Source organism: Trachemys scripta, chromosome 4 (genome assembly GCF_013100865.1).
Source record: "Trachemys scripta elegans isolate TJP31775 chromosome 4, CAS_Tse_1.0, whole genome shotgun sequence".
In the NCBI taxonomy this organism is placed as follows: domain Eukaryota; kingdom Metazoa; phylum Chordata; order Testudines; family Emydidae; genus Trachemys; species Trachemys scripta.
The window spans coordinates 127,593,024-127,616,907 of record NC_048301.1 but is presented as its reverse complement, the minus strand read 5'-3'; the positions used below and the strand labels follow the sequence as shown (position 1 = coordinate 127,616,907).

Genomic DNA, 23,884 nt, shown 5'->3' with positions numbered 1-23,884 from the left:
GGACCACTGTGCTAGATAGTACAGAAAACAGACTGATCAAGTACTGTTTCTCTATGTGCATATGTAATATGTTATCTGTTCCAGAACTGGCCCATCTTCTAAAATGGTGCCAAGGTGCACATTTGAAAAGGAATGCAGTATCAAAGTCAGTTTGCTGTATTATATAATAAAACTGCTTCTGAATGTGACAGATTATTGGTTATTCCTTTTGATATTACAAAGACATGTAAAGACAATGAAATAAGACACATGACAACTTAAGCCCAACCAAAGTTTTGTCTTTTTTTTTTTTTTTTTCATTTAGGTTTAGAATATTCATAAAATTAGTAACACAGATTGGATACTGGGCCATATAAATACTTGTATAGATGGATAGCATTTCTGTTGTTGATCTAGATTAGATTAATCTAGACTACATCTTTAAATTGCACTGACTGTAATAGGGAGTTAACCACAGATGGTAGAAGGCTAGAATTTCCCTCTTAATGTGGGAATCTCAGTGCATAAGTGGAATTATTTAGGACACCATGGCATGGTGGTACCAGGATGTTTTAGCCATTCATTAATGTATTTCTGAGCAAGGTAATGATTAAATCTATTAGGACATTGTCAAGTAGTTTAGATCAAACATTTGGCCTGCCTTTCCTGGCTGATGGGGGAGAGGATTTGTTTTGTTTAGAAAATATCTCATAGACTTTAAGGCCAGACGGGACCATCGTGATCATGTAGTCTAATCTCCTTTATATTGCAGGCCATGGAACCTCACCTACCCACTCCTGTACTAGGCCCATAATCTCTGGTTAAGATACTGATGTTCTCAAATCTTGATTTAAAGTCTTCAAGTTACAGAGAGTTCACCGTTTACTCTAGTTCAAACCAGAAAGTGACTTGTGCCCCGTGCTGCTGAGGAAGGTGAAAACCGCCTAGGGCTCTACCAATGTGACCTGGGGGAAAATTCCTTCTCAACCCCAAATATGGCAATCATTTAGCCCCTGAGCATGTGGCAAGACCCACCTGCCAGCCACCTGGGAAAACACTATCTGTAGTAACTCTGATCCCTCCCCCTCTAGTGTCCCATCTCTGGCCCTTTGAGATATATGCTTATAGCAGTCACAGATGGGCCATATGCCATTGTAGGTAATCTCACCATACCATCCCCTCCATAAATGTATCAAGCTCAGTCTTGCAGCCAATTAGGATTTTTCCCCCATTACTCCTCTTGGAAGGCTGATCCAGAAATTCACTCTGATGGCTAGAGACTTGTAGATGGCCAATTTGTATCCATTTGTTCTATGCCAACCTTGACCCTTAACTTAAATAACTCTTCTCCCTCCCTGGTGTTTATCCCTCTGATATATTTATAGAGAGCAATCATATCTCATCAAGATCTCATCAGTGCCTTGTCTAACGGTAATACCATCTCCCTATCTCTACTGGCAATATCTTGCTTGATGCATCCTAGGATTGCATAGGCTTTTTTCACGACCATATCACATTAGCGGCTCATAGTCATCCTGTGATCGGCTGAACTTTCTCCTTCTCGGTTGCTTCCAACTGATACGTCCCTGGTTTATAGCAAGAATTTTTGTTGTCAGTCCCTAAGTGCATGATCTTGCATTTGGAACTATTAAACTTCATCCCATTTCTATTACTCTAGTTTTCAAGGTCATCCAAATCCTCTTGTATGATATTCCAGTCCTCCTCCATATTGGCAATATCTCTCAACTTTGTGTCATCTGCAGATTTTGTTAGCACACTCCCACTTTTTGTGCCAAGGTAATTAATGAAAATGTTGAATAAGATTGGTCCCTAGACTGATCCTTGAGGAACTCCAGTAGTAACTTCCTTTCAGCCTGACAGTTGACTTTTCAGTATGACCTATTGTAGCCTCCCGTTTTAACTCTTCCTTACTCACCTTTTGATTCTTGTAATAATCCCCATATCTGCCTGTTTTGATTAATAACAAATTAGAGGAAAAAACTGTAGCCATTGGGGTGGTGGGGTTTTTTGAGAGGGAGAGCGAAGTGATACTGTAATATGTTTGTGTTCCTGCTTTCTCTCTCCTGTCTCTGCAACAGCAGTTCATTAACCAGTCTTATTCCCAGAACTGTGCTAATGTCAGAGTTTGTTTCAAAATTGTTAATTTTAATTGCATTAGAAACTGTGGTAAAAATAGAAAATAACAAAAATTGTAGGGATAGAGCTCTTACTTTCAAATTTCTTAGAGGCGGGGAAACATTTAAAAACACTTGTATTTCTTAAGAAAATAGCACAAACTTCAGAATTTTAAGCAGTGTTTAAGTAGTGCGAGTACGTACATAGCTGCTAATGGAGCCCTTTGATTTGTCATGAGATTGGTTAAGCTTGATGACTTCTTCTTTCACTCCTTTCTTACTAGCAAAGCTACATCTTAAATACCAGGCTGCCATTGCTATCAGGTTAATTCTTCTGCTATGGTTTTATTTTCTATGGTTCTATAAAGGGCAAAGATCTTCATTTTGGCGTGTCAGTCATGTGCTACGTTTGGGTCTGCTGCATAGTGGAGAGACCTTTCTACAGCAACCCTACTGTTTAGCCAGATTGCTTGCAAGAAGTACTGTTCCCCACCCCCATGATCTCACTGCAGAAAAGGAATACTGCCAGGAAGTGAGGGTGTGGGTGGGAGGAGGAAGAGTTATAGGAATATCAGTGCCAGGCATTTTCTTTGTAATCCCTATTGGTTTTGATAAATCAAGCTGGGAGAAGCCTTAGTTCTTTATAGAATTCTATATTTATTTCTTGTAATACAGATGTTTGATGGCAAACCTCCATATTTTAGTAACTCTACTTGAAATGCTTATGCTTTTTAAAGGACTGTGTTAGAGAATGGGGAGGGGGGGATCAGAGGAGGGATTTTGTTTTAATTACAGCTGCTTTTTGACAGTGAATGGAAAGAGAGCCAGGCTTTCTCCTAAAGCCACGTGAGGCCCCCTTCCCTGCAGGGTTGTCTGGGCAATAGAAAAAGAGAAGTGCTAGTTGGCTGCTCTGGGGGTCTAATCTACAAGCCTCCCTACTCCCTTGTTAGCTTCACTATAAAACTGAGGCTATAGATTTTACTATCTCAAACATAAAAGCAGTGTGTTTTGAAAGATAAGGTGGATAATAACTGTTGGCCTCTTGGCAGTGCATTGCATCAGGGCTGCCCAGAGGATTCAGGGGGCCTGGGGCAAAGCAATTTCAAAGGCCCCTTCCATTTAAAAAAAAAAGTTGCAATACTATAGAATACTATATTCTTGTGGGGCCCGGGGCCTGGGGCAAATTGCTCTCCTTGCCCTCCCCCTCTGGGCAGCCCTGCATTGCACTATCAGGAACATTTAATTTTTTATTTTTGAGGAAAGAAGAAATGCTGTAAAAACTGCATCATGTTACTGAAATATATATTGTATTTCAGTTGACATTTTGACTAGTGACAGAAGGGCCAGGAGTTAAATTTTCTTAGCCTTGGTCTTAGAAGTACAGAATGAAGGCCACAGCAAGCCAAAAATGAGTATAGGACTATAGATGAAAGATTGCACTTCAGCTGAGTGGGCCAGTAATTAATATAGCACAGAAGTAATGTTGAGAAATTGTTTACCATTGCTTTCTCTACAGACCAGGAGAGTTAACACAAAAATACTCAGTTCTGGGAAGATGTCAGAGGCTTTTCAGTGCTGCTGTTTAGGCTGGGGAAGAGACATGTACTAATTCATTTGTGAATCCTTTGTTCGGGGACACCAGTTTTAAAGTATAAATATTCCCTTTAGAGCTTTGCACAAGTTTGTACATTTTAAAACCATGTGAAGGTGGGGCAAGAGAATGGACAGAATCTCCATTGAGGCACCTGCATCTTTCACAAAAAAACCACTTTTCATCTGCACATTTGGGTCCTATTTACACTACCAAATAATTAAATTAATGCAGTACATGGTTTGAAGCTTATCCTCATACTATAATGACTAGAAACATAATTGTTTAAAAACTGAATTCTGTAGAAATTGATGGCTTAGTTTTCTACACTTGCCTGGCAAAGCTTTCCACTCAGAGGTGGATTTTTCAAGTTTCAATCTTGTATGTGGCATTCCTATCCTTCCTCCCAAGTATTTCTTAATGATTTACAGAAAAATGTTACTTTACAGTAGGTGTGATTTTATTTATTTATTTATTTTTACTGGTTACCAAGCAGACTGTAAAACGTTAAAGTTGTCTTTGTTTCCCTGTTTACATGCAGTCTTGGATCATACTATCCAGTTTACTTGAGACCTTTGAGCTCCATGCTTATACTGGGGAGTACAGCTTTTTAGATGTATTAATTTCCCTGTGTACATCCTGTTTGCTTTCAAAGAACACAACAATGTCACAACTTCACTTTGATCTAGGTTTTTGTCTGGTAAGAGCTGATTAGTGGCAATATCCTGTTTAAAGTAGTCAAAAATGATGCCCCTGTAGAGCATGTTTCCTCCTCCTGTGAGGGTATTTCCTCTTGCATTCAAACTATGCTAGAGTGTGAGAATGACAGGACTTTGCTTCTCACTGAGGGTTGTCCAGTTGTTCCATTACTAAGGGTATTCTGACTTGCATTAAAGAGTGAAGCTAACTTAAGTGCTGTAAAATTGTTGTTCACATCTAAAAGGTCAGCATTAGGAGTCGGGTGTTAATTAGGGCACTGCCTTGTTCTGCACTGTCAAACTGTTTTTTACAAACCTTTAGTACTGTGATAAAGTAGCTTTTTATTTGAATTTCCTCACAACTGCAAATTGACCACAAGTGAGTATGCTCTGATATTCCAGGGGTCTGCCTCAGGTTTTGTTTTGGAGATGGCACTACAAATTGAAATTAGTAGCTACTGAGGACAGGTATATTTTTACCCTGACTAGAAAATAGATATTCCCTTCTTTCTTCCCATTGCTCCTCTTTAATTTTGGGTAAATCATGACAACTTTCTCTTTGAAATGGAGGAAGAGACATAAATATACTGACACATGAAGAGAAGGGAGTTACCTTACAAGTGGAGAACCAGTGTTAACAATTCAGTCAGGGTGGATGTTGTCCATTCCCAATAATTGACGAGGAGGTGTCAATATTAAGAGAATACAGAATATCTTTGTATTCACTATTTGAACAAATTCAAAAAATGGGCTCACTGTATCTGCTTTCACCAACTGTTCTTAAGGTTTCCTGATGCTTCCCATCATGACCCTGTTTTCAGTTGCTTATAACTTTGTCTTAACTTTTTGGGCTGAAATTTTCCTTTCTGGGTGTCTGCCTCATGCTGAAGTATTTTAGAAAATTCAGCCAGAATAGTTTTGCTGTTTCTGGGAACAAGGCTAGGGAAAATGTTTTGCCCTTGTTAAATTGTGGTGACCATTTCTTAGACACTCTGTTGCCCCGTGCTTTGCAGTAGGGACTAGAAATTTCACGCGGGGGGCTGGTGGTTTGTGTGTCGGGGTGTTCCTTTTGCCACCCCTGTGAAAGTCTGCCTGAATTTGTCTAGGTTATAAGCTTTTTATAAACTGGAGTTTGCTTATGCTCAGGATAGACTTTAGATTTTAGCAGCTAAATTCCAGAAAGATTCTGTCTGCACTGGGCACATTCCAGTTTGGGGCTGAGCAGGACTTTACCTGTAATTGCCGCTCTGGGTTGCTGTGGGCGGTGCTGGGTCTGGGTCAGGTTACTGGAACTGAGATCAGGGAGCTTTTGAAAATATTGACTAACTGCTCGATAAGTGTGCACTGAAATGAGGCAAGAGTCCTGTGGAAAAAATGGTATATGATCACACATTTAAAGATTGTGTAATAGTGCAAACACACGAGAGGGCTGAATTAAGATCTCACAGGCAACCTTAATTCTGGCATTCCTGAACTTTTGAGTGCTTGATTTTGCAATCTTAATGTTCTTTTAACATAGTTTTTGTGTAATATTAGTGTAACTTGTGAGTAAGCTTTTTAGCTAACAGAAAAAGAACATTTTGCAAATTGATCAGTTAGACAAGACTGTATAAACTGTCAAAAGTGGATGGAACTCTGTAAGTCTTAAGTTTGCTTTCCACACAAATGTGATTTTTTGAATGCCATATGTACAGTCATATGCATGTAGAATTTCTCATGCTAATTTGCTTTAATCTTTCAATTCTTACTAAATATATGTAAATCAGCATTTACACAGTAAGGCATAGGCTTAGTCTTTTCTGCAGCTTAGCTCTGAAATGTTTGAGTGAAACTATTACAGTTGGCCTGTAACCTAATTGGACTGTTGTGTCGGAAAGTTTGCGGAACGGCTGCATTAGTTCAGAGCTACTTTGGTAATTGTGCCAGTAAAATAGAGATATGTAACATGACGGCTCGGAGTGGAATGAGTGAATAAACATCACGGGTAAGTCTACAGGTTTTGTTTTTGCTTGTCTGTCTTCTTGTGGATGAATCGCAGCCAGATTCAGTAAACACAATGTCCAGGTATTCCTTGGGGGGACTTTCAGCCATCTGGGATTAACAGTTAGCATTTGTTTATGGGAGAGGATAAGCAAACAAATAAAACCACATTATATTTCATAGCAGAACATTAGAGTAAAAGGTGCTCCAAAGAACCACCTCAAAAATACATATTTAGGAGAAATCTGAGTAGGAGCAATTCAAGTTATGTTCAAACCTATTTTGCTGGTTCACAAGCTCAACTCTGTTGAAATGGGAACGTGTGTGTGTGTGTGCGTATATATGTATATAATATTACTCTTTCTAGCCTGATGAAACTCAGACATTTCAGATATTGCTTTTCACAGATCTAATTGGTGGTGTGGTGGTTTGTTTTTTTTTGTTTTGTTTTTATATTCTATCCTATCTGAGGCAGAGGAAACTGAGTGCTGATCACAGGACTGCCTCTTATGGTGCCTGATCCACAAGGCAGCAGGGAGAGAATGGACAGGATTAGCTAGGATCCCTTCCTGTCAGTCCCAAGGGTCAGAAGAAGCCAGAAAGCGGTATAAGAGTTGGGATACACGTGTAATTTTAAATAAAAGGTGTGCAATTACTTGCCTAACATGTTTATTCTCTTAGTGCAGTACTGCATAGAATGTACATTCAGGGGGAAACTTTTCAAAGGCAAAAGGGAAGTTGGGCATCCAACTTGAAAATCTTTCCATTAAACTATCAAAATTAGCAGTTTACAAGGGCAAGTTACCTTAATTCTGTGCCCAACCAACTTTAAAAAAAAAAAAAAAAAAAGTCCCGTTTCATGTAATGTAGGTGTGGACAGGTGCAAAGTAGTGGTAAAGCGTCTTGACTATTGGATACTGTATTGTGATGTGTCTTGAAGTTTAAACAGTATATGATATTGACTTGCAATGTTTCAGAGTAGCAGCTGTGTTAGTCTGTATCCACAAAAAGAACAGGAGTACTTGTGACACCTTAGAAATTAACAAATTTATTTGAGCATAAGCTTTCGTGGGCTACAGCCCATTTCATCAGATGCATGTAGTGGAAAATACAGTAGGAAGATATATATACATACATACATACATACACAGAGAACATGAAACAATGAATGTTACCATACACACTATAAGGAAGGAGAGTGATCAGTTAAGGTGAGCTATTATCAGCAGGAGAGAGAAAGAACTGTTTATAGTGGTAATGAAAATGGCCCATTTCCAGCAATTGACAAGGAGATGTGAGGAACCATAGGGGGGGAAAGATAAGCATGGGGAAATAGTTTTACTTTGTGTAATGGCCCATCCATTCCCAGTCTTTATTCAAGCCTAATTTAATGGTGTCCAATTTGTGCCATTTTCATTACCACTACAAACAGTTCTTTTTCTCTCCTGCTGATAATAGCTCACCTTAACTGATCACTCTCCTTATAGTGTGTATGGTAACACCCATTGTTTGTGTGTCTTCCTACTGTATTTTCCACTACATGCATCCGATGAAGTGGGCTGTAGCCCACGAAAGCTTATGGTCAAATAAATTTGTTCGTCTCTAAGGTGCCACAAGTACTCCTGTTCTTTTGACTTGCAATGATGCGCTTTGTGATGCCATGTGAAATTGCTCACCTTAATTTTGTGGTGCTCAGCCTCCATTTATTTTGTCTTTTCAAGATTTGAGTATCCTTGTTCCAGAGTAGTAGTGGTTGGAGTAGTTTGGAGAACTTGGAGTAGCTTACTAAATAGAGAGTATGTGCAACTGTCTAAATAGGATGGGGTTAGGGAAAGCTCGGCCTCAGAAGGAAGAAGCAGAATATTTTTCAGAACCCCAATTTGACCAGTCTTAGGGGTCATATATGAGAACTTATATTTTTTTAAGCCAGGTCCCACAAAAGCATACTACATGAGAGTACACATATCAGTTGCACTCTGTTTTGCTTTGAAATATAACCCTTTTCGTTGGCAGGTGCTCTTGGTGAGCAGTAGTCGCCATCCAGACAGATGGATTGTCCCAGGAGGTGGCATGGAGCCCGAGGAGGAGCCCAACGTGGCTGCTGTGCGGGAAGTCTGTGAAGAGGTATGTACCCAACAAGAACAGAACACCTGGAATCACTCTATGGTCGGTAGTTGGCTCTGTTTTCTTATCCTTTTCCATTCTTGTTTTTCCTTTCCTTCCCCTGCTGCCAAAATAATCTGCATGTTGTGAAAAATATTTTCAGTCTGTTGGTTCATCTTTCAGTATACCTGCAATTTATTAGAGGTACTAATAGTGCTTGCATTTTTAGTGACATTGTCTGTTACTGTACTTTTCTATCTTCATATCCTTAAGGGTAAAAATCATTTAAAGCAAAGTGCAAAGCTCATGTATAATAGAGAACTGACTACAGTTCTATAAATGTATAACTTCTAAATTGAACACTACAGGATATATGTTGGGCACAGAACAGAATATTCTCATCACAAATGGAATTAAGATTGAATGGGGGTCTTGGTATCTATTTAAGAAACTTACAAATATATGTCTAATGATAATCTTTTTCCTTCATCTAACTGTGCAAAATACATAAATTCTCTTTAGTAATATGGACATGGTATGTCTCATAGGTCCCAAAAAAGCTAAACAATGGTTTAAGTTTAAGACTGTCCCATCTTATTTCTTGCTGTGAAGAGACAATCTTCCATTCCCCATACAGCCTTCACTTTCAGTAGTCTTTTGTGTCCTGTTTGTTTTGTATCTAATAAAGTGATACAGTTCCTGGCTACTGTTACTAGAATTTAAAATGTCTTTTCAAATGGTTGCTGGTACTTCTCTTGTACACACACCCCAAATATAATGCAGGTATCCTGTTTTTTTTAAAATAAGAAAATAATGTTTTGTTAGTGTTAGGTGGGAGGAAATGAAGGTGTGATGTGAAGACAACGAAACAATAGGTTTGAAGACGAGATAGTTGTGGGAGGAGAAGAAAGGGGAAGGGTCATGCATGATGCCAAAGTTAGACAGTGGAAGAAAATAGGAATTGAGAAGAAAGGTAGTACAGTTGTTTAAAAAAGGCTCTCTTGTTCAAGAGAAGCACTGCCTTTTGTCCGAGACCTTTAACTGAAAGAAGTTAAAATGAAGCTCTATTGTTTTAAGTTGAATTTTACATTGTATAGTTAATAAAATGCAGTTTCTTAAAAAAACAGAGCTTCAGAAAAGACGTGTCCTTACAGAATTGTCCATGAGTTGGTATAGAAGATTTTAATGGTACCTTTCTAATCATTGAGGCCCATTTATTGGGGAACAAATTAAAATAGTGTTTTGGCCCAATAAACAGGTGTGTGTTTTTTTGTGTGTTTTGTTTTGTTTTTTAAATCCTGTGTGGATATCCAGAGACTGGTCATGAAAATAATTAGAGGCATGGAAAGACTTCTTATCATTTAGCGCTCCCCTCATACGGGATTGTTCTGGAAGGAGAGGTGACAGGTATACAGAATTCTATAGAAAAAATAAATTGAGCACTCCTGTAGATGCTTCTTCAGTTAGAAGAATGAGGTACATTCAATTAAATTAAAAGGCAACACATTAAAAACTGATAAAAGAATATTATTTTACATAACATGCATGATATCTAACAGTGAGCTCCACAGATTAACTGAAGCCATGAGCTGTTCAGGGATTTGGGAAGGATTAGATGTTCATATAGATAACAAGGAGGTCCACAATTGCATAAAATAACACTTAAAATGTTTTTATAAGGGTTATAAACCATCATGCTACAGGGCATAAGTCAACAGCTAACTGTTGAGAGTTTGGAGGAAACTTCCCCCATAGGCAAATTATTTCATATTTGTCAACTATGGAATTTCTTGCATTGTCTTCTGAAGCATCTGGAAATGTCTGCTGTCAGACAAGATGCTGGACTAAGTGGTCTCCTGGTCTGGTCTAATACAGCAGTTTCTGTGTATCTATTCAGAGGTCCTCAAAATCTACATATCAGAATTAAAAATCCTTATGTATACCACCCGCTGTATACACTCTAAGCCTCTTAATATCAAAATGTCTTTCCTTTTTAACTCTTCCATAAAGATCTGTATTAGGAAATAACTGCCATTTTTTAAATTAACTAACCGCACATTGGCACCCTACTTTATTCCTGTAAAAGAAGTGGGTTCATGTACCTTTGAAGTATTTAAAACTCAACTAAAATATTGCAAGTATTTGAAGAACGCTTGAGAGTTTTTTAAAAAATTTCTACTCCTGCTTCCCCTCATATTATGCTTTGTGCTGAAAGTCAGATAAGGTTAGAGCTGAGATTGTCTTCCTTCCCCCAGTTGTGTAGTGAGGAGGATTGTGGAGCAGGGTATTGAACTTTGTACTTTGTTCACCTCCATTGTATAACTAGGCCCATGGCATTTGGTTTCAAATGCAGGTGGGGTTAATTGTGCTTGTGAAAATCCTTGGCAGCACCCAGCTGTCTCTTATAGCAATTATTTGCCTGCATACCATGGAAAGAATAAAATGGTTATGTTTTAAAAAGAACCTCTCTTCCCAAAGCCCCCTAGTTCTTCTGAGGTCTATTTTTGTTGGGGTGTTCTTTTGTTTGTGTTTTTCTATGAAGATAGCATTTTCCATCTGCTCATATCTTTGAAATAGAGGAGAAACTACTCAGTTTTCTTGTTCCCAAGCTGTAACATGGCACACTGAACTTGAGCTACTAATAATCAAGACTATAGCAAAATATGATGCTGGCAAAAGACAAATGATAGAGTTTAACCAGGCTAGTGAAACATGTTCTACTTGGGGACACAGCCCTGCTTTATGACCAGATCGCTATTAATAATTAAGCTATTTGATATTGAAGTCAAAGGTTCGTTGAGCAGATCCATGGCTTCACCTTTCAAATCCTAAAATAAATCTGCATTGACCCTCCCTTTCTCTGGCAGCTGAGAGCCTTGGAGAAGCTGCTCTCTTTCCATGACAGCTCAGTGGTTGAAAGGAAGCCTTGGCATGGACTCCATTTGCAGTGAAGAAACTGGTTTGGGCTGGCTGAGATAATCCCCTCTTGCTCAGCTGGTGTTTGCTTGCTCACATGTATTGCTGCCGAATGAGACTGTAATTCAAACTGTGGCAGCCTAGCAGGGTTGAGTTGCTTTGAGTGAAGTACCTGCCTGCTTGAATGCTGCTCAACAAACAAAAAACATCACAAGTGCCAAAAGGAGCAGGGTTACAGGAACAGCTGACCACTGCAGCACCCAGTGGTATTTCTAGTGATTTCAGATTCCACCTCTGCCCTCAATCTGTCAAATGCTGACATGATGAAGACTCCTCTCGAATGAACTTCAGAAGAGTGATCTATTGTGTGTAGTTACCTGGTAGAGGACTATATGATCACTGCAGCAGCTGATTATAACTTCTTAATCCAGCGAATGCAATCATTAAATGCTACTTAGCTATCTTCCAATATGCCAGTTATAATTGTGCAGTGTATAATACTTACAGAAAATATGAAATCTCAGTCTTATGATCACAGAATTACTTTGTACGTGCTAAAATGCTAGCCTGGGGGCCTGTCATATGATGGGCATATTCTGTTACTGGATTTGGGAAGCTGAGGTGCCCAGTTTGGAACGCTAATTTGGCAGAGGCAGTGGTCCAAAGCGATGGCTTATCAGAGTATCCGTTTTGCCTGGAACTCAGGACTATTCTGTAAGCCTTAAAATAATTCATCCCATCGCTTGATTTCAGAAGTTTTTGAAGGGCAGTAATGGATTGTTGTGTTATGGGGGCACTAGTAGGAGCTCTTTTCTGATGAGAATTGATCCCCAGACATTCTTGGGACAACTGCATCCACCTCCTACATATAGGGAGGTGGTAAATTGGCTGAGCAGGTAGATCCATCTGGCTCCTTTGCAGCCCACCTCCTGGGCTGCTGCGGATTCCTGGCTCCCTGGGCCTGCAGGAACTTTGGCAGCCCACCTGACAGGCTCCCCAGGATTTCAGGACCTCAGCTGGCTATCTCCCCACCTAGTTCCCTAGGCTTCCCACCTGGTAGTGAGTCTTCTCAGGTGGCTGGCTACCCAGCTCTCTGGGCTGCCAGCCTGATGGCGGGCACCCTAGGGTGCAAGGGAACTGGCTGGAAATGTTGAAAAAATTCCATTTCCGGTCTCCTGAAATGAACTTTTTCAATTGTTTCCATTCCATAGGAAAATGCATTTCTAACTTTTTGTTCAGATCCAGAATGAAATGTGAAATTTCCTACAGGAAAGAAACTCTGGTTTCTACACAGTTCTACATTTAAATATAATAGTCTTGTGCAGCCATTTTCACTTTTTTCTCTCACTATTTGAATTCATCCTTTTATGAGAGGTTGTTTTATCTTGCATCAGCTAATGAAATATTTGATGTGAATTCCAACACTGGTTTTACATGTAAGAATAGAGCATATGAAGAATTAGAAAATCTGCTGTCTGCACAGATGCATTTGAATTTCACGTGTCTCCAGTTCCACTGTAGTACAATTAACCTTGAATTATAATTAGCTTATCACAGTCATCGTGGTATGTAAATGCCTTATTCGCTGGATATACAAAAATACAAGTACTCCGACTTTAAATATTGGATGTGACTACAAAGATTTCCCAGGCTGTTGAACCGAAGCTGTAAGGATCCCATGTGTTTATAAGAACTGATTTGAACCTGCAGGTGGCAAACATCAATGGTAACTTAAAATGTACTTTTAATCTGCTGTAACCTTCATTGCTAGCAAAATTAATTGCTAATGAAGGGTAGGGTAGGAAGGTTAGAAACAGTAATGGGGAACCCTAAATTTTAAACTACCCTAACTAATCCTGTGTACTTTAAAGCTGGGGTTACAAGGTATTTAGCACATCTGGCACATCAACATTCATATGCCCTTTCATGCTTTGATTTGTGGGCTCTAAAGTTTTACCCCCCCTTTTTTTTAACATAACTGCACTCAAACAAAACAAAAATAATAATTCTACATTTGTAAGTTGCACTTTCATGCTAGGGATGGCACTACAGTACTTTTATATATTTGAAAATGTAGAAAAACATCCAAAATATTTATAATTTGAATGTCAAGTATCAGAGAGGTAGCCGTGTTAGTCTGGAGCTGTAAAAAGCAACAAAGAGTCCTTTGGCACCTTATAGACTAACAAATGTATTGGAGCATAAGCTTTCGTGGGTGAATACTCACTTAGTCAGACGCATGACAAAGTGGGTATTCACCCACGAAAGCTCATGCTGCAATACGTCTGTTAGTCTATAAAGTGCCACAGGACTTGTTGTTGCTTTTTGCATAATTTGAGTGGGTATTCTATTATTGTGTAACAGTATGAATAAAACTGATTAATCGCAACTATTATTTTAATCTTGTGATTATTTTTAATTGTTCTAATGTATTTAAAATTATTGTAATAGATATTGTAAGGTTAGGCCATATAATACGTTGATATTTTAAATTTAATTTAAATATATGTATTTAAAATTTTACTTAATTTAAATAACAAATCCAATTTAAATACATGTCCGATTTTCTTTTTAATCTATAAATTTGATCATCCACACTACTATGGTAGTTATAAGATAGCAGAGAATTAAGTCCACAGACTTACATACCCAACAATGCGGGTAAAGGAAAGGGTAAAACAAACATTTTGCCCAAAAAGCCCTTAAGGATATATTTGGCCGTTATCTAAAATAGCAAATTTCATATCTTGTAATTCACCACCAGTATTTGTGATGGAAGCTGTATTGTAGATAGGATTCAATTGATTTTACCTGAGGTTTCTCACTCTAAAGTTTTCTAGTATGGACTCAGCCTTTGAACCCAAGTAGACCAAAGTAAAACAACTGAAATTCCAACCCACATTTTCTTCAGCTCAGCTGCAAGGAAATAAAAGCTTACTGTAGAACAGGTGGTGTTGCTGCAGACTGCTTTTTGCATCTGACACAAACTTATTTTCAGCTTTGAAACCCAAGCCTGCAGATCTTAGAGATCTTCAGCCTTTTTCCCTTTATTTTAAGCAAGTTTTATCTGGGCTCAAACTGTGCTGAGCATGTTGTTCTGTTCAATTTGCCATATAAGAGCTGTTGGATCATCGAGGGTATCTCGATATGCAGTTGTCAAACTGATTTTTCTCTCTAAAATGGATCCCAGGCTTTTGGGACTCGTGCTACAGTTACATCATCCCTCTGGTGATTACACTGTTTTCATGTGAATTGACTGCTTTCAACATTTGCTTCCTGTTTTTACAAACCTTGCTGTCACACTGGAAATAAGGAAATGAGCTGAGCTGTAGTTTAAAAACATTAAACCTCCTTCTGTTTGTACTTTCTGTAGGCTGGAGTGAAAGGGACATTAGGAAGATTAGTAGGAATTTTTGAGGTAAGTTTATTGAAATATCTGTTCAGGTTGTAAAGTCTTGCTGCAAAAATGTCATTTTAGTGAAACTTTTTTCTAAGCTTGCAGCAGTATGCATGTTGGCCAAACTAGACAACCAGGTTTGGAGGGAAGGCACTGTGTGTGTGTGTGTGTGTGTGTGTGTGTGTGTGGGGCTTGATTTTTTTTTTCCCCCAGAGGTGCTGAGTGCTCAGTTTCCTCTTCAGGTGGGACAGCTGGTGATCAGCAGCAATCAAAATCAGATCTCTTATTAAATAACGCCATTCACCGGCAGTACAGAGCACGACTTCATGTAATAGTGTTGGGCCTATTTATTGTGTGTGGACTATTGTATGCTACTTCATCCTAATGCCACTTACTGTAGTCCCTTGATTTTATACACACTAACCCTTTCTGAACAACTTTCTTGATCTTGAAATGGGAGACCACTGATTGTAGTTTTGTAGACTAAATAAGGTCACTACTTAAAGGAAGACTTGCACTATCCCACCTTCTCGAGGCTGCTTTAAGTTGTCCCCCCCCCCCCCCCCCCCCCCCCCAAAAAAAAAAAAACAGGGTTTAGGATTTTATTTAGGTGTTGTCTTCTTGGCTGCTCTGCCACAATCCTGTCCATTTTGCCTTTCAGAATCGGGACAGGAAACACAGAACATATGTTTATGCACTTATTGTCACAGACGTGTTGGAAGACTGGGAGGACTCTGTCAATATTGGTAAGACCTTCATGCTTGTTAGCATTACTGGTGTACGTCTTCCCTCTCATACAGAAGCATGCCAACTCCCCGCCCTTTACTGTGATTGTTAGAATAGTTGAATTCTATTGACTTGTCCTTTTGAAAACAAAAATATTATCATGTTGTTGATTCCTTCTTCCTTCCCTGGTCCTTTGAGTCATCTCGGTGGGTTTATATAGAGACTCATGTTTTGTCTAATTCTTACACTTCTGTTTGACCACTCACTCCTGAAAGCGGTGCGTTTAAATCCTTATCAGATCCCCAAACGAAAATGAGTTTGTCAATGTAATTCCTGCAGGATGCTTGCTAACACTCTTAAAAACCCACATATAATTGGGCTCATCTTGCAGGCTCTCCTCAGGAGAGGTCTCAATACAAAGAGACAAATGCTGTACAAGAGGATTGAGATGCCTTGGAGAAAAAGCACTTTCTCATGCCAAGCCAGGTTTCAGAGAGTGCCATCTTTTCCTCCTTTTCAGGAGCATGTCATTTAAAAAGAGAAAATTGTTAGATGATAGATGAAGTTCAAAATTTGTTATGAATTCCCTTAAAATCGGTGGTGTTTTTATATTTTTCTATCCCACTCAAAAATCATGGAAATAACATTTAAAAAAATCTCCGGATCCGAAACCCCCATCAATTGGATGGTGGACTTACTTTGAACATCTTTTGTGGAAGGTTGGAGGCATCTGTGTTATACTTGGCTAGGGGGACCCTTCAGTCGCTATGAGATCAAAAGACTAATGAGAGAAGTCTCTTGAGATTTTTGAATTGGCATTGGGCTGCAAGCCCACTTCATTGTTCCACTTTAATCACAGTTGACATGGACAGAATGCTAGTTAACAGCAAAAACTTCACAGAAGGGATAAATGTCTATCTTTAGTCCTCTTACTGCGTTTACTAATTTATTTCTCTACCCACAGGAAGGAAAAGGGAATGGTTTAAGATAGAAGATGCTAAAGAAGTTCTGAAGTCCCACAAACCAGTGCAGGCCTCATACTTTGAAACCTTGAGACAAGGCTGTTTGGCAAACAACGGCACTCCTGTCATGACCGCTTCATACACTGACTCTAACGAGAGCTCTGTCTCTGACATCAGATGACTGAAGACGTCCCTATAAAAGAGAGTTTTGGAAAATAGACTGAAACATGGATTTCCCCCCTCCTCCCTCTCCCACCCCCTTTCACATGCTTCCTCTGTCGAACAAGGCATGGGCAGCGGCCTGTGGCAAAGCAAGTGTTAAGAGTGTTGCAGTTTAGTGCAAGGTGGGGTTTTTTGCTTTTTTTGGATATGTATTTTGTAAAATACATTTTGTGCATGAAGTGCCCCTTTCCCTTTACACCGCTACCCTGGCCTGGAGAGCGACGCTGCTCGTTTTGCCTCTGCCTTGTGTTCTGACGTGTTCCCATATGTGTCATCCCAGCCATAGCCAGACATTTTTCTTTTTTTTTAATTAAAGACTGCAAATGTGAGATCAATTCTTTAAGTCTTAGTCTGTACTGTAAGGTGCTGTTCAGACCTGTGGTGGTCACTTTCAGCGCATATGTATAAACAATTTTTTTAGATGGAGGAATCTAACTTTTTAATTTTGCGGGAATTTTTTAAAACCTGGGCTACTTGTGAAAAGAGGGTTTCATAATTAATCCGTTTGCCTTGTTTTTTTAAATACAAAAATTTTTGTGACCATGCTAGTGGCTGGGCCAGTTTACTCCCCCCATAAGCCCCTGAAACTTAGTGCAGTGACATTTTAAGGTCAGAGCAAAGTTTTGATCACCTTCAGACATCCCTGGTGCTCAGTTCCTTCTCCTATAGATTCAGCCAACATTTCTGCTTTTATATTAGAATGAAACGCAAAGAATTGGTCTTTACCGCCCAGCCAAAAGCAAACAGCCTCAGAAACACTATGATAGAAACTGAATTTTGGCCTCAATGGTAGGAATCAGGGATTCAAAGTGGGGTTAAAATCTAACCAACTGGAGCTTCAAGCACCAATGCTGCCCTGCTGTTTTGGAATTCTTTCCCACTTGCTGCATATTGCTGATGTCTCTTCTTGTCCACATGCCTTACACTGTGCTCAAATGGGTATTGTAATTTGTGCTAAAGCATCGGATTGTACTTCGAGTGTCATTGCACAAACCTGTGGGGGATGTCCCTGAAAAGAAGTCTTGGGAGGGGGGAAATCAGGTGTTGAATCTCTTGTATGTGTCATTGCAGCTCTTACAATTGCACCACAGAGCATACTCAGAATGTTAAAACTATCATCCTCTGTGACAAAGGTACTGCTGGCTCCCAAGCAGAAATGCTAGTGTGGAGAAGTACATCATTTAATAGGATAGTTGCCCTGATGCATTGGCACAATTCATGTTTTTTTTGTTTTTGTTTGTTTGTTTTTTACTGATGTAAGTTTCATGCTGTCTTGATTTGCCAACAGTGTTGTCTAGTTGGGAAATAAAATGGAAAGGGTTGGGCTGGAGGGTGGGAGGGTAGGGGAAGGTTTGGGAGGGGCATTAGTTAATCCCTGGCTTGGGACAGGAGCTAGTTGCTGCATTTGGTAACTTCTCCTTTGTCAGAGCATAGCCAAGATGTGAAATTAAATCTGCAGTACTCTTCCTTATATTTAACAGAAATTATTTTAATAAATACTCATACTTTTCAAGAGCATTCTTTCTTCCCATTAAGCACTTACAATATAAAATTCTGATAGACCTATCAATGGAGCAGGGGTAATGGGAATTGGTATTTTCACTACTTTGGCAAGAGGCTGTTCAATTTGAGATCCCATTCTGTTCCTTTACTTGTTCTCCCTACTTTCATCAGTATGGGATAGCAAGGCCAAAAGCAGTGCCAGTGATCACCAACATGAAAAGGCACACAAGAAAAGGCTGAGGGGCATTATTCAAGAAGTAGTTTGAAACTGAGCATCTGGAATTCAGCCTAAATTACACCAGTTCTGTTCACTTCAACTTAGAAACAAATGTACAGTCCCTTCCTAGTTTTTGTTGATCAGCCTGAACATAACTCTAAAAAGGGCTTGAATAATATATCCAGAAATGGACAAGAAAGTAAAAGAATCCTCTCTTTCTGAGCCGTTAGCGGCGCCTAACAACACAGCCATCTACTGCCTTCAGTTGAGTTTTTGTCCTTCACTGTATAGATTAATGCATTACAAATGCTTTGCAAAAAAGCAGCTGGTACTCCTGAAAGAGTAACTGCAGTTTTAATATCAATAGCATGCACATTTTTGTTTCCTTAAATCTAAAAATGTTTTTATAGGGCTGTTAAACTGACACTTTAGGGTAGAATATTGTTAATAACTTGCTAGTGGCTTCTTTGTTTGGGTCAGAAAAATAAATTGTGCCAAGAAAGTATTTTAATGTGGCATGAATTGATGCTGTTAATGCAATTCCATTGAATGGCTGGTGTTATGCCTTATTAACTGGAAATAGAAGATTGAGCTCCTGGGGTGGAAGTAGTCTTTATTCAAAAGCTGTGTACTTAAAACAAGCCTTGTTCCTGACTTACATAAATCTTTCTCCCTTACCACCACCTAGAGTTCGCATCTTCCCAATGTCTGAGGTTCTTCTGTAACAATTCATATAGCCATGTGGTATATTAGCGTAAGTAATCTTGTCCAAAATGATACTAAATTGATTTGGGACTCATACTTGAGTTACCTTTCATATGCAAACACATCAGGATTTTAAGATGGGGGCTCTGGCAGCTGTTGGCAGCATGATGTCAGTTAAACCTCTCCAGAGCAAGTCTGACTGACCCAGTGCACAAAATGGCTTCCGAACTAGACTAGGACTTCCAGCATTGTTAAGACCGGTGCTTCTGAACGTGCTAGCAAGGGTGGAAATTGTTACCTCCCAAAATAGTGTTGTGTATTGACCCTAAATCTAGAGCTAGGATGTGTCTCAGATCTTCACATAGTCTGGGAAGTCTGGAGCTACAAAGCTGCAGCCACCACTAGGAAGGTTTCGATGTGTTTGCTTTGGGTCAGAATTTTCCACCTCTCAGACACCAGGGATTCATTATTGTGTGTAAGTATTAGGTTTTCTTCAGCACCCCTGAATCCAGGATTCTAATGAGAATCGGAGGCCTGGAATTCAGTGCAGTATAGTAAATTCACTCACCTGATCATTTTTCCTAATGTTTTGTCAGCTGCACCTTTATTCCGTACATATATAAAGAGGAGATACCGAGGTACTGGGAGGCAAGACTGCTTACAGGAGAGGAGAAGTTGCTGGATATTGAGATCTTGAAATAATGGTTTTCCTTTTGCATCCTACAGTAGGGCTCAGGGTTGGAGGGTGACAGTGATGCATGGGCATGGAGACATAGGGCTTATCTACATTAGGGAAACTTGGCAAACATTTCCCACTGTCACGCAGGCTGATTCAGCTCCACCAAAGTTAGTAAAGTTGGGAGCCCTAATCTAGATGGGTTGCAAGCTGCCCACCTGCATTTTAAGCACGTGGACCAGATTGTCAAAAATCCCCCTGGGAGCCTATCTCCATCTTCCGGCACCTCAAAATCTATTGAAAAGCTGGCTCAGTGTTGCTTAACCTTGCTCAGAGCAGTTTTAACTGACACCGGGCTTAAAATGCTAGTGGCAGCCAGGGGGTCCTCTGCATTATGGGGCCAAACGTAACTAACCCTGGCGGAGCTGAAGTAGTGTTAGCACCAGTGTAGAAGAGGCTTGAACAGAGAATAGCCCTTCTCTTAGAAGGAGGAAGTGTGCTTCAGGCTCTTGGAATTCTTTCTCAAACCCTGTTTTGATACAGTGGAACAATGACTGCTGTGGCATTATTTTTGTGCTTTAGTATCGCCATTTAGAAAGTCTGTGTGAGTAAAATAAATACGGTATCTTGGAGTCTTTGGAATTAGTTATTGTAAATCTTTTTTGGCTTTAACCTTTAGTTAATTAACTCATATTAGGGCTTTTTAAAAAGAAAAAAGTCCATCTTAGCAGTAAACAAAACTGCATCATCCTTGTATAAAGTGATTAGCTTGATTTTGCCCTCCCCCCTCCCCCGCAATGTTTTTTGTGTTAAATATAGGGCAGCCTCTCATTATTTCTATATATGTTTCTTACACACTTAGCCATAATTTTTATTTTTTCCCTATTAATCTATATGCCATTATGGCTAGCAATTTCTCATCTTATTTCTTCCCCTTCCCCCCAATCTCCATTCCCAAAAATATATTGTCCTTGGCCATTTTTACTTCTGAAATAAATTTGCCAACCACAATGGTGAATGCCACAGCAATATGTCATCTCAGTAGCGTTCTGGTTATTTCAAACCTGACACAGGGCAGATTTAGAATGTGATCCCTAGAGAAAACAGTTACCTATGTGTTTAGGATTTTTTTTTTTTTTTTTGGTATTTTTTAATCAGGGTAGAAAGTGTAAATGCTTTTCCTACATCTGCCACTGAGCCTGTTTTAAAAGCCTTCTGAAAGTCAACCACTGAAGCACACGGGAAGTTAGCGCTCCTACACTAGTCAAAATTCAAGGAAATCATGGGTTGCAATGACTACGGAGTTACTGCTGATGGTAAAAACACTAAATGTTTTACTGGGAGGTAACTGATTTTAAAAAGAAAAATGCAGCAATGCTCTCCCTCCTCGCTTGGTTTTGGCCATCTGTCAAACATAAATGTCCCCAAGCCATACTGTTGTTCAGTCATGGGGGGGAAAACATGTGGTGAGCTATATACCAGCTTTCCACGAGGGGTAATACTCTGTGCTCAGGCCTTTCTATAATAAAGTATCTTCTGTGTGGTTTCCCTTATCTCATCATGGCAGACTTTATTAGGATGTCTTGCCCATGCCTGTGAGAGGTTTCAGTTCGGCTGTGCGAGCTTCATAGTTTGGGGCACTGGATTGTTGCTAGCTTGCGGAGCAAGCATGTTCACATTTGGGTCTCCTTTGTGACAGTGTGGGGCGGGGAAAGTGTCTTTGAGGGATGATATTCTTGTGAATAATTAGACTTGAAACGCCGACATTAGAACAGTTTACCCCTAGCAATGCCAGAATACTGATGCTTTCCTTCAGGCAGTATTTTCCCAGGTGCAAGCTTTAGTTTGATTTGGCTGCTGTGATGGTCTACTTGAAACCAGCAGGTATTTGTGCATCAGGATAATAGAATAAAAATGGTTGAGCTGCTGGAAAAATCAGTTCAACACATTAGTTCTTCTAAAGATTAAAACGTGGAGGGGAAGGGGAATCTACCTGCCAGATTAAAAAGTGTTCTCATTGGAGCCTCTGGTGTAGATTTAATGGTTTTCTCTTCCCTTTTGTTCCCTTGTTCACATTATCTGCATTTGGATTAGAAGTGTCCTACGCAAATTATTGTACATACTTTTAAGTACCTTTAGAAGACGCATGTTATGATGAAACTGAAGATCTTTGCATCTCAAGCCCCAGCAAGTGGTATGTTTTCCTTGGAAACAGGAAGAGGAGAATTAATGGATTTTTTGGGGGGCTGATGATCCTGCAAACTGGCAGGTGGTGTTGCCAAGAATAAAGCTAAGTATCTTCTGATCTCCCCACAAAGATGGATTTTTTGTTTTGTTTTGTTTTAGACCCATGGCTTACTGGAGATGTGCAAAATCCAGTATTTTACACAGCAGGGGGATGAGGGGAGAGTTCATGCTTTTTTCATCTTGCTTTATGGTAGCTTTGTATAGAGGAACTACTTCCTATCATCACTGGAAAAACTTTTATTCCTATTCTTGTCACATTACATACCATCTAGCAACTGAAGCCCAAAATACTGCCTCTGAGACCACAGTACCCTTGCTGCTTTCTTCCGTGTTGGAAGATCTTAGGAAATGTGAGTGTTTGGTGTGTGTATCTCTAAGTGTATTGTGTGACAAAACCTTGACTTGATTAAAATCTACTTTGTAAAGTAAAAACTGGAGTGTAAAACTTTAAAGAATTCAAAATACCTTAATTGGGTTCAATTAATAAGAGTTAATGGGGCTGATAGTGTGACAATTCATGCGTGTATAGGGATTGGGATCCTGAAAGATGTGAATGCTGAGGGCCTGATCTCCTCCCCCCCCCCACCCCCCGCAAAGTCTTTATTCATGAGTTGCAATGATGGGACCTACGCTCTCATAATTAAGATTGGAGTCTTAATTTAGCTAAAATATTCCACCTCAGCACAACTGTAAAATCCCAAGGTGAAGCTATAGAAGATGTTTCTCTTGAAATTAGATGACGTGGTTAGCATAAGTCTGTGATAATCTCCTGTGAAAGGAAGGTATATCTGGAGCTGTGGAAGATCTATCCTGCTAGACGGTGTTGAAGTAATGGGTTAATATTAGTGATGAATTGTGTTGACCAATTAGTTTAAACCTAATGAGGGGGGATAAAAATGTTGAATCTAGTGAAGGGATATTGGTGACTCAATAAGCTCTTTTAACACTACTGTTTGGAGCGATGAAAAAGTAAAACCTCAATCATGGGAGTTGATGCTGTTTTTTTGCATCTCTAACTATATTAGATGCAGATCTGAGAAATAAAACATTGGGAGACCATGCATAAGTTCTTGATTGAAAACATTGCTAATATGCACTTCTTGCCTAGAGAGGTTGGTCTGTGTATGCACTTACATTATGTGAAACTAGTGGATATATGGAACTGTGGTTTTTATTTGAGGAAAGTCCTGAATGAGGTCCATGTAATTCTCTTTGCAGCTTGAAGGTGGTATATTTTATAGCCAGATGGAAGCTTTTGTTTGCATCCACTGCTCTTTTGCTTCTGTCAAAATGGGCACTTTGGGATTTGCTTTCCTTTTTAGGAGGAGGAATTGGTTCCTCTGTCTTAAGTGGGTTATGACTAATTGTAACACGGGAGCTGGAAAGGCAGATACTGAGTTTGGGTGTACCCTCTGCAACAGCTGTGCTGCAAGATGAAACAGCTATGCTGGGGCCAATGCTGGAGAAGCACAATGTGCTGCTATGGTGGGGATTGAAGTTCAAGATCTTTCGCTTCTAGATCAGCAGAGACTAGTGTGGGAATCTGCTCCAAAATGTCCTGCCTAGAGAGGATTGTGACCAGTCCTCAGTGAGGAGGACTGTTGGCACGGGAGGTAAGAGATGGTATCGTTGGACTAGGAAGAGCAAGAACTCAACCACAATATAGTGAGAGCTTGTCAGCATCAGTTGCTGCCTGGTCCACACTAACCCCCCATTTCGAACTAAGGTACGCAAATGCTAGCTGAATTCGAAGTACCTTAGTTCGAACTTACCGCGGGTCCAGACGCAGCAGGCAGGCTCCCCCGTTGATGCCGCGTACTCCTCTCG

At 39.7% G+C, this 23,884-nt stretch overlaps 1 protein-coding gene across 3 annotated transcripts in view; it reads left to right on the top strand.

The window, feature by feature from the left end:
• The window catches only part of NUDT3 (nudix hydrolase 3), a 34,197-nt gene extending 10,336 nt beyond the window's left edge, over nucleotides 1-23,861 (top strand). Inside the window, exons 2-6 of one of the 3 annotated variants that reach the window (XR_004645376.1) lie at nucleotides 8,397-8,549; nucleotides 14,776-14,820; nucleotides 15,461-15,545; nucleotides 16,490-16,831; nucleotides 21,905-23,861. Coding sequence is in view for 2 of the 3 variants with exons in the window: in XM_034767418.1 (XP_034623309.1) it covers nucleotides 8,397-8,549; nucleotides 14,776-14,820; nucleotides 15,461-15,545; nucleotides 16,490-16,668 (462 nt within the window). In the remaining variant the exon portion in view is untranslated. Of the gene's footprint in view, nucleotides 1-8,396; nucleotides 8,550-14,775; nucleotides 14,821-15,460; nucleotides 15,546-16,489; nucleotides 18,935-21,904 lie in introns of those variants that run through there. The other 2 variants (XM_034767418.1, XM_034767419.1) reach the window with 2 other exon arrangements.
• Nucleotides 23,862-23,884: the final 23 nt, after the last annotated feature.